Source organism: Ricinus communis, chromosome 8 (genome assembly GCF_019578655.1).
Source record: "Ricinus communis isolate WT05 ecotype wild-type chromosome 8, ASM1957865v1, whole genome shotgun sequence".
Lineage (NCBI taxonomy): Eukaryota > Viridiplantae > Streptophyta > Magnoliopsida > Malpighiales > Euphorbiaceae > Ricinus > Ricinus communis.
In genome coordinates this window covers 15,135,922-15,146,213 of record NC_063263.1, presented here as the reverse complement: position 1 = coordinate 15,146,213, position 10,292 = coordinate 15,135,922, and the positions used below count along the sequence as shown (strand labels likewise).

The 10,292-nt window shown below is 31.8% G+C and overlaps 2 protein-coding genes across 2 annotated transcripts; one reads left to right on the top strand and one right to left on the bottom strand.

The window, feature by feature from the left end:
• The first annotated feature begins 209 nt into the window (after positions 1-209).
• LOC8275277 (lysosomal Pro-X carboxypeptidase) lies at positions 210-3,828 on the top strand. Its single transcript, XM_002523706.4, has 9 exons — positions 210-692; positions 775-961; positions 1,075-1,208; positions 1,427-1,539; positions 1,628-1,874; positions 2,504-2,656; positions 2,906-2,985; positions 3,213-3,262; positions 3,532-3,828. The coding sequence occupies exons 1-9, from the start codon at positions 294-296 to the stop codon at positions 3,672-3,674; spliced, it is 1,506 nt and encodes a 501-aa protein (XP_002523752.2). The 5' UTR covers positions 210-293; the 3' UTR covers positions 3,675-3,828.
• LOC8275272 (glycosyltransferase family protein 64 C3) lies at positions 3,793-7,331 on the bottom strand. The gene is made up of 3 exons (XM_002523707.3): positions 7,215-7,331; positions 5,315-5,400; positions 3,793-5,207 (listed from the first exon to the last, which is right to left on the bottom strand). The coding sequence occupies exon 3, from the start codon at positions 5,162-5,164 to the stop codon at positions 4,115-4,117; it is 1,050 nt and encodes a 349-aa protein (XP_002523753.2). The 5' UTR covers positions 5,165-5,207; positions 5,315-5,400; positions 7,215-7,331; the 3' UTR covers positions 3,793-4,114.
• Positions 7,332-10,292: the final 2,961 nt, after the last annotated feature.

Below are 10,292 nucleotides of genomic sequence, written 5' to 3'. Positions count from 1 at the left end.
TAGCTTAAATGTAATCCCTTAATTTTTATTTATACACTACTTTTGCTTTTCGAAAAATAATGATTATGTTACATTATTAGTATATATGTGTCAGTCCACTCACAGTATTATTACGAGTTTCATATTAACAGATTCTACACGCCTAGAAGAGTATCAGTTTTTGGTGGACCAAGTATTTCACATTACATCACTAATCAGGTTTCTTGATTGCTATATAAGTGTGTCATTATAGAAGCTTTCAATCACAAGTAAAACCCGAAAATAAATTTATACTACTGGCAGCATCAATTTCCATGATGTTTCCAGTAATTTTGACTCAATGGTTTGTATTGGGTTTGTTCATCCTCTCAGCTTCTTCAACTGCAAAACCGTTTGATATACCAAGACTTAGTCCAACAGGACCAAGAATTGTGCAAGACCCTGAAGAAATATTTATTTCTGAGTTAGTTTCTGATGATCTGGAAACATTCTTTTACAATCAAACGCTTGATCATTTCAACTATAATCCTGAAAGCTACGAGACCTTTCAACAAAGATATATTATCAGTTCTAAGTATTGGGGTGGCGCTAATTCTAGTTCACCAATCTTTGTTTATTTTGGTGCAGAAGCACCATTAGATGGTGATCTAACTGTTATTGGTTTTCTTGCTGATAATGCTGCTCAATTTAATGCTCTTCTGCTATACATAGAGGTACAGTTTGATCTTGAATTTTCACTACTGTTATGATTAATTGCTTTGAAAATCAGTTGACATTTTATGTTCCTTTTAACAGCACAGATACTATGGAAAATCAGTCCCATTTGGATCACAAGGAGAAGCATTGAAGAATGGAAGCATTCGTGGGTACTTTAACTCTGCTCAAGCTATTGCAGACTATGCAGAAATCATCATTCATGTCAAGAAAAACTTACAGGCTGAAAATTCTCCTGTTATTGTTATCGGAGGATCATATGGTGGAAGTAGGTTACTGTTCATTGTTCTTCACAACTATTTCATTGAATTTTTCTTCTTCCTTTCTTTCTGTAATCACCAATAATTATTTCCCTTCATTTTTTTCTTTCTTGGGGGGTAGTGTTGGCCTCATGGTTTCGACTTAAATACCCTCACTTAGCTCTTGGAGCTTTGGCGTCATCAGCACCTGTTCTTTACTTTGATGATATTACCCCTCAAGATGGATATTATTCTATTGCCTCCAGAGATTTCAGAGTATGTCAATCTTTTTTGTTATCTTAGCTATTGATCTTAATGTTTTTCAACATAAATCTTGGATTCTGTTCACTGTTCGCTAGATTCTTTTTCTTGATCAATTATTTTCCACTAGACTATTGTGTTTCAACGAGGATTCGGACTCGTGACCTTATGATCTGGAAGCTCTTTCTATACGTTCACAACAAAGAAAAAAATTAATTAATCCCCTGTTGCAGGAAGCTAGTGAGAATTGCTACAAAACAATACAAAAATCATGGGCAGAAATTGATGGAGTTGCTTCTATGCCTAAAGGCCTTGATGTTCTAAGCAAGAAATTCAAGACTTGCAAGTAATAACAACATTAATTTTAGGATCTTTATTACAAGTATTACTACATATATTATGATTAGTTACATTAATTTCTAGACTTTTTCCAGACCCTTAACTGATTCCGATGAGCTAAAGGATCGATTAGACTCGATGTACAGTGGTGCAGCTCAGTACAACAAGCCACCAACATATCCAGTTAACATAATTTGCAGCGGCATAGATGGAGCTGCTTCTTCTAGCAATGATACTCTTGATAAGATTTTTGCTGGTGTTGTTGCTTATAGAGGAAACAGATCATGTTATATTAATCCACCCACTAATCTATCTGAAACTTCAGTTGGGTGGAGATGGCAGGTAAAATCAATTGCATTCTGACCACTATTTTCTCTCCTTTTCTTTTAGTAATTTGTCTAGTCTCTTGCCGACCTAAGGTGATTTTTAATATTTTTATAAAATTATTTCTAAAATTATTAAATATTATATCAGACTATACTTCCTTTAGAAGTGACAATCACTGTAATAATTATACACTTCCTTCAGTGCGACAATACAAATGATGACATCCAAAATATCCTCCACAAGCTTCAATGTTTCAGGCTCAAAATCATAACGTTACCATTACTCAGTTGTGAAATCCTGAAAGTTTAGATGGGTCTGAATAATTGAAGTTTTCAGGTACTAATCAGGAGAAATTATATCTTGAATCTGTAATTCTATGTAATAATAGAAAGTATTATCGATTTCATATTAAAATACTGATCATGAACTTGATGCCAATCACTTAATCCAACAGTTGAAAATTCTGTCTACATATCATAAATACATGCAACAAAATGCAACTGTACATAAAAAAATATCTTCTGTTTAAGTCATTGGTTATGTATTTGACTTCCAACTAGCTTTAATTATGAGTTTCATAATCAAGAAAGGTATTGATAATATTAAATAAATGTGAACATGATTTGAGTATTTACACTTGATAGACATGTAGTGAGATGGTGATACCGATTGGGCGTGGGAATGACACCATGTTCCCACCTTCTCCTTTTGATCTCAATGGATACGTTCAGGACTGCAAGGCCATCTATGGGGTTCGACCTCGCCCTCACTGGGTCACTACCTATTATGGAGGCCATGTATGTTCTTCTTTTCTTTCTTTCTTTCTTTCTTTCTTTCTTCTTCAGCTTTTTCGCAACCCTAATCGCTTCTAATCTTAATTGTCTCTAATGTAAAGAGTTACAATTTCTCTCTTTCTTAATTTAATCTCATACACATTCAATACAAGTCGAAATCTTTACACTAAAAGAAGTTTAACAAATTCAATATTTGATCTTTCCATTGTATTTGTTTGATATTATTATTGCATATTTCTTTTCCTGCTGCAGAGCATAAAACTAATTCTTCAGAGGTTTGGTAGCAACATCATTTTCTCCAATGGACTAAGAGATCCTTACAGTAGTGGCGGGTAAACACAAAAACTAAAAAACAAGCAATTCATGATTTTGTTATATGCTTATAGTCTTATATGGCTTGTCATATGTGTAACCTTCTGTTGACTTAATTTATCAAAGGCTGAAGAGAGAAATTAAAATATTTGGAGGGTCCTTCAAATTAGATTATAGTTTAGCATTGTTCACATAATATATAAAATTGCTGGGAGTTTGACATGATTTTGTTTCTGGTTAATTATAGGGTGTTGGAGGATATATCAGACACTATTCTTGCAGTTCATACAGCCAATGGTATATTCTCAAACTTCATAAATCAATGCTCCAACTCTATTTGTAAATTTTCTCTCTTTTTATTTATTTATTTATGAAAACCAACAAAAATAACAAAAACAATTGAAAAATATTAAATAAATAACTAAGAACCACACCATCAAATAGTTACATATAATTTTTGTTTTGAATTACAATTGTAGAACTTCAAATTAAGATATCTCCTTGGAATACTTATATAATTCTCAAAGTTCTTATTAAGGGTTTTTCTTTTTCTTTTCTTATGGCAGGATCTCATTGCTTGGATATACTTATAGCAAATGAAACAACAGATCCAGAATGGTTGGTTGCACAACGGAAAACTGAGATCAATATTATCAAAGGATGGATTAGCAAGTACTATGATGATCTAAGTATTAGCATTACCAATTAAACCACATAAAAGTTCCTTGTAAAACAATAGTGGAAATCAAAGTTAGAAATTGTACATATACAATAATGGCAAACAATTACAAAGATCAAGAAGTTGCATTTCTGGATGCTGGATAGTATTGTCAATAAAGAAAGATTCAAAACTGTGCTAGATATATCAATTGAAGTTCTTGTTTTCATACATTCCATTCAAGAATTATGCACATAGATAAGTATTAAAAATTGAACCTCTTACTGCGCCAGAGGACTAGATCATCACATAGTCTCATGATTATTGCTCGCTGTAAGAATATGACTTCTTGAATTCCTAATAGCTGCTAATTGTATGCTGTTTCTGTACATTATCCAGGCAGTAGCACTAAAATTCCTGAAACTAGAAAAAGGAGAAGATAATTCCGATGGAAGAAAGAACTCATTTGCTGAACAAATTTGAAAAAGTTCTCACTGGTGCCGGTCGCAAAAGATCAGCTTGCCTCCTTTCATGCACAATCCTTGTTCACCAACTGAATTAATTACCTTCCCATAACTGTACCTCAATGGCATCCTTCCCAACAATTTATGAAATTCCCTTATGCACTCCCCTCTCCTTTTCCTGTGCTCCCCAACTCTGCTGCTCAATCCCACTGCCCTCACCTTACTCGCCTCCATGTCCTTCAATCCAAATTGTACGTCATTGTCTTCATTACGAGCATCTCCCCAATCCCTGACCTTCTCTGCCCCCACCAGTATAGGGCCTATGTTGGCCTTGTCAGCCACCACAAAATTCATCAGTATATCCTCACAATTTTGCATCCTATCAACTATCTTCCTCATTTCTCCCATGTTCGGCCCACCCTTGCAACTATACTCGAACAAGTACTGGCTTTTCAAAATCATGAACTTTGTGAGCACAATTGAGTACTTATCTGGATGCACTGTGTAAATCCATTTCCTTGCTAATAAATCAAGATCATGTGATCTAACAAAGAATCCAATTAGACGGTCAGGATTCAATCTCCAAATCCTAAAAGCGAATTGAAAGGATTTAGGATCAACCTCCACATCATCATCACATATCAAGACAGCTTGTGTCCCAATGGATGATCTAGGGAGGAAGCGGTCGTTGAGGCTGCTTGAAGGTTGGCGGATAAGGGAGATGGTGGCAGCACCAAAAGAGGAAAGGGAGAGATTATGGGCTAACTGGACTAGTGTTTTCAGTGGAGTGGAAGGGTTTCCCCAGAGGACAAGCACAGAGGACACTAGTGGGGAAGCAGAGTATGTGGCAGCAATTGTCTGAAGGAGAGGAATGCGTGACTCAGAGTAACCGTTTATAAGAACAGTGATTTGATCTTCTCGGAGGGTTCTTGGATCTAACCCATTTGTAGGTTTACATGGATCAGAAGGAAGAGTGCGAAGGGAGAGCACACCAAGAGGCGAAACTAACAATAAGCTTAAATACAATAAAATGGTCCTGATGAATGTGCTTCTGTCCCATTTTAATAGAATCATCATCTCTGCTTGTGAGGTTGCATGGAGAGGCCAGCATCATCTTAAGCTGTTATCATGATAATAAACAATATTTTACTTGTTACAAGTGTAACAAATCCATGTTAAGAACTGACAATAGCAAACAAGAAAACAATGAAAAATACACATTACTACCTGAATTATTCTCCAAGGCCCCACATTTAACAACTTGATTCTGTTGATTCAACAAGATGTTGTCCAATTCCAATGGTTTGATAGCTCTGACAATTTTGGCATCATTAGTAGCAAATAATGATGCATTAAAAAACAAAATTTAAGATGTGTTTTCTACTATTTTCAGAGTGTCACTCAAGCTCTTTGCAGTCTCCTTTAGAATGATTCTGGATAGGAGAATGTGAGGGAAAAAGAAAGGGGGAGTTGAAAAAGAAGTGAGATTGGTACTTTTTGCATTTCAAAATTGTAGGAGAAGAAAAAGAATATGTTCTCCTGGGAATGCCAAATCAACCTATTTTAATTTCTAAATGCCAGAATGTGCTGAATGTGAAAATGAAGACCACTAATAAGCAAATTTATGGCAATTATAATGCAAGTGCTGAACAGATTTTTTTTCAATTCTTATGTTCTGAAAACAAGCTGAGAAATAACTATCAAATGGGCATAGAGACGGATCTATTCTCAATTCTCATTGATAAAACTACCAAGACTCCAGTGAAAAGGACTTCAAGCCGCACAGTTTATTCTTCTCTTTCTACTGCACAACTGCAAAATCACCTGATCTCTACTGCTTTCTTCACCATCTCAAGGATAATCGCATTATTTTTAAAAGCTAATCTGGTCGTCCATTCCCTCAGTTGTTAAAGAAGCCCCTGCTTCTCCAATGATCTAAGATTCCTTGGTTATTCTTTTAAATTCCTACCCTTTGACATATAAATCTAAGGCATTCTCTTTATATTCCTCAAACTTAAGACCAGTAAGCCCATAAATAGAATCTCGTCTTCAAATTCCAATACCCACTTGAATTTTATTTTCTTTGTCTCTCCATTGTAAATGATCTCTATAGTTAAAGGGGATTTTGTTTGCCGTTTAGCCTCTCAAACCAGAAATTTCAAGGATCCCCTTCTATGTCCTTCAAATATATACTCTTTTTTACTGTGTATTATTTAGGCCCTCTTAAATTCACTAGTACTTGAAGACTCCCAAAAAAGGCAGCTACTAGAAAATAGTTTCCCTCCCTTGGTTCATTTACTTTTTCACTCTCCTCCTCCTACCCTATGGACAACATTTAAGACCAGAGTGATTCAACACTCAGATACCCAGTTAGACTGAAAAGTTAATGCAACTTGGAATGAGTCATTGGGTCATCACTCCTGGTTACCTAAAACAAGTCAAAAGCTAGATAGATTGATATCATTGCAAAACAGTATAAGCGAATTCCATTTAGAGACAAAACCAATCACAGATTAATATATTTAAAAAAAAAAAAACATGCGGACAAGTGAGAACACTCATGTGTACTGAAAGCAAGTTCAAGTGTCAAAATACCATGTTTCAATTCGTCCAAATCACTAAGCGGATAGTAATGTTTAAAGAACTTGAAGCACGAGCACAACCTACATAACTATTTCATGAAATGCCATCAATTCACCTATCTACTTATTCTCATTGCAACAAGAAGTTATTATTTTCCACAAAGCCAATCTCCGAACTAACAATCCCCAAATAAAGAAACCAAGAACAGTCAAAGATCCACTAAAAGGGTATTGACATATGAATCGAGAAATAAATTTGGCTCAGATACCCAATAACCATTAAAATCATTTTAACTGAATAAGCCGAAGTGAATCAGTTGGCAGTAACCAAATGATTACATTCTAATCTTAACAAAACCAAGAAAGATGATGCTCTAGAAATTAAACAAGCAATCAAGAACCATCATCACATAAAAGAATGATGCTCAAGATCCAAAGAAAAAGAAAGTACTTCTCTAGCAGGCTATAAATGAACTTGTACTCTATTGAACAACTACTGAAAAATAGCAGTTAAAAGAAATTAATCTCATGATCAAACGAAATACCTTAATCGAGACAACAATCAAGGCGGTAAGAAAAAACTGTGAGTATTGCACATAGATACCCAACGAAAAAGGTTCCACCTTTACTGTTAGAGAGGGAGAGAGAGATCTATCTAGCGCTGAAACAGTGAGGACTTAATAAATTTATTCAAAACGCAGCGTTTTTTCTTTTCTTAATAAAGTTATTTCACTTTTCATTATTTTGCTTACTCTTCATTACAAAAATTAAAAAAATTGTTAATTTATTTATCTACTTAATATCTAAAACACTATATGTTTTAGTAAAATTTACAATTTTTTTAATATTAGCAAGACTGAAATTATAAAATCATTTTAAAAATAAATATTCTCACCTTATTACTAAAAAACCTTATAAACTCTTATAAAAATTTGATCTAAAATAATGCTATATGTCTTTTTTATAGAATTGTATCATCTTAAATCATTAGAGATAGAAAGTAAATGCATGTTAAATTATAACATTTAACACGTTTAAAATACCCAACAACCATTGTAGCAACACCAATAATAAATCAATTAATCAGTATTTTAAAATAATTTTTGTATTTATTGCATTGATAAGATCTTTACAATAATATTAGAAATTTTATTGAGAAGGACATTTAAAAATGTGTTTTAGATTATTATTAATTTTAAAATATTAAGATTTCCATTAAATTTTTCATTTTATATTATTAGTTATAATCGAAATAATAATCACAATGGAACTACGGATTGTGGTAATATAAAACTAGAATAATGTGGTAAGTTTTGAAGCAAATATCATAATTTTAGTAAGATTCTGTAATGTAAAACTTCCAGACTTTTTCAGACCGAAAGCATGCATTTTGAGATGGTAAATTCTATGGTTATTTTGTTTAAATTTTAATTTATTAATAAAAAAATAATAATTTATATAATTCTTTTAAAAAAAATTAGTAATCTGTAATTATATTATCAATGAAAATAGAGTTTGCTAAAGTAATATAGATAATTTGAAAAATCCATACACCCTTAATACATGCGAAAAATTAGTTTAATTTGTGAAAAAATATGAAGATGATTTTTATTTTTTGTAGTTCAGCAATAAATTTTGTGATTACGAAAAGATTTAATATTTTTCATAAACTTGACAATCTCTTCGTAAATTATTAAATTTCATAAAAGTTATCATTTTTTCATAATATTATTAATTTTTTGCAACTAATTTCACTTACAAAAATTAGTTTCATTTATGAAAAATATGAAGATAATTGTTATTTTTTATAATTTAATAATATATTTTATAATTATAAAAATTTTAATAATTTTCATAAATCATTAAATTTCGCAAAAATTATTATTTTTTCGTAACTAGAAACACTTAGAAAAAATTAGTATAACTTGTGAAAAAATATGAAAAAATTGTCATTTTTTCTAATTTAGCAATATATTTTACGATTACAAAAATTTAATATTTTCGTAAATTTGTTAATTTTTCATAAATCATTAAATTTCACAAAAATAATCATTTTTTCGTAATGTCATTCATTTTTCCGCAACTAGTAATACTTACAAAAAATTTAGCATAATTTATAAAGAAATATGAAGAGAATTGTCACTTTTCGTAAAATATTAATTATTTTAGTAATTATAAAATTATAGATGGTTCAACATGTTACCAGTCATTTTTATTTATAAAATTTAAAGGATAAGATTTAAGCTAATTAAGAAGCAATGGTATTTAAAACAAGGTAAAATCACTTTGTTTTAAATAAAATCACTCTAGAAAGCAGCTTTTGAGATTTATGTATCCTCAAGATCGATATCGGGTATATATATTTTCAAGTCTGAGAATCTCAAGACTCTTGAATATAACCAAAAGAAAGACAACAAATTTTACAAAGAAGGTAACCCGAAAGAGTTGGGGCAAATTTATGCTTTTATGATAAGCCCTCAGTCTCGGTTGTCAATGATTCAAAGCTATAGAAACAACTAGGCAATTGATCTAATGGATCTATCAGGAAAACAGGCATGTAAGTATCAAGATATTGAGCTTGATGTTTACTGCATGACCAAGTGAAGGTTCCGCTTCACTGCCTTCAACTAGAGATCTCGGATTGTATCAAAGCAGCACCATAACCGCAGTAGAACTTGGTTGATAAAAGCTAATGAAAATGTACAGAACATCTTAAAAGTACCCATCACCGTAAGAACTTTGAAACGACCTGTAATCGCATTTAAGATAATTCCATCTCTTGGAGTTCCAATAACATCTTGATTATCATGTTTGGAGAAGCCATTCTGATTGAAGCATATACATTAGGCAATTGAAGTCATAATTAACACAGCAGCAATCAGCCATGAACGAGCCTATGCACATTCACCTCATCCGCATATTTTAGCCCTATGTTTTGGAAGTTTTTTCATGGAAATGATAGAGAGAAGGACAAATACTTCTTCAACTTCTAATTATTTGCAGTAATTTTTAACAAAAAAAGAAGAAGAAGAAAAACTCCTAAATTCAAGGGCAATCTCATAAATTCTAAGGGAAAAAGAAAATAAGAAAGGAAAATAATTTATTTTTTTCTCTTATTTAAATGGATAGATATTATGCATGGATGGAAGATAATGTAGGAGAAAAGAAAGAAATAGAACGAGAATTAGTTTTAATCGTATTTCTTTTTAGGAGGATAGAAAATTATTGAAAAATGATTTTTTTTTTTATTTTCCTTATAGAAATTAAAATTAATTACACTCCAAATTAGAATACACATTTATTTTCCTTGTAGACGTTAAAAGTGATTACGCCGCAAAAATTTTAACTCTCAAAAAAAATTAAAATATAATTAATTATCTTCTCATCTCTAATATTATAATAAAAGAATTAAACTTAATTAGTTCACTTCTCTTTCTTTTCTTTTAATGATTAATTTTATATAACCAAATACAATACAGTAAATATTTTCTTTTTTCTTTTCTTTAACTCCCTTCCTTTCCTTTTCAAGTACCTTTCCTTTCTTTCCCCTTTTAATTGCCATGCAATTTATATTTTATTTACCATCTCATTATTATCATTTGTTTTATTTTCCTTTCAAAAAT

Excerpts from the sequence above, each read along its gene's own strand:
- LOC8275277 (XM_002523706.4), top strand. The coding sequence starts at position 294 with ATGATGTTTCCAGTAATTTTGACTCAATGGTTTGTATTGGGTTTGTTC. Across the intron at positions 1,540-1,627 it reads AAGAAATTCAAGACTTGCAA|ACCCTTAACTGATTCCGATG; the intron begins GTAATAACAACA and ends GACTTTTTCCAG. Across the intron at positions 2,986-3,212 it reads GATCCTTACAGTAGTGGCGG|GGTGTTGGAGGATATATCAG; the intron begins GTAAACACAAAA and ends GGTTAATTATAG.
- LOC8275272 (XM_002523707.3), bottom strand. The coding sequence starts at position 5,164 with ATGATGATTCTATTAAAATGGGACAGAAGCACATTCATCAGGACCATT.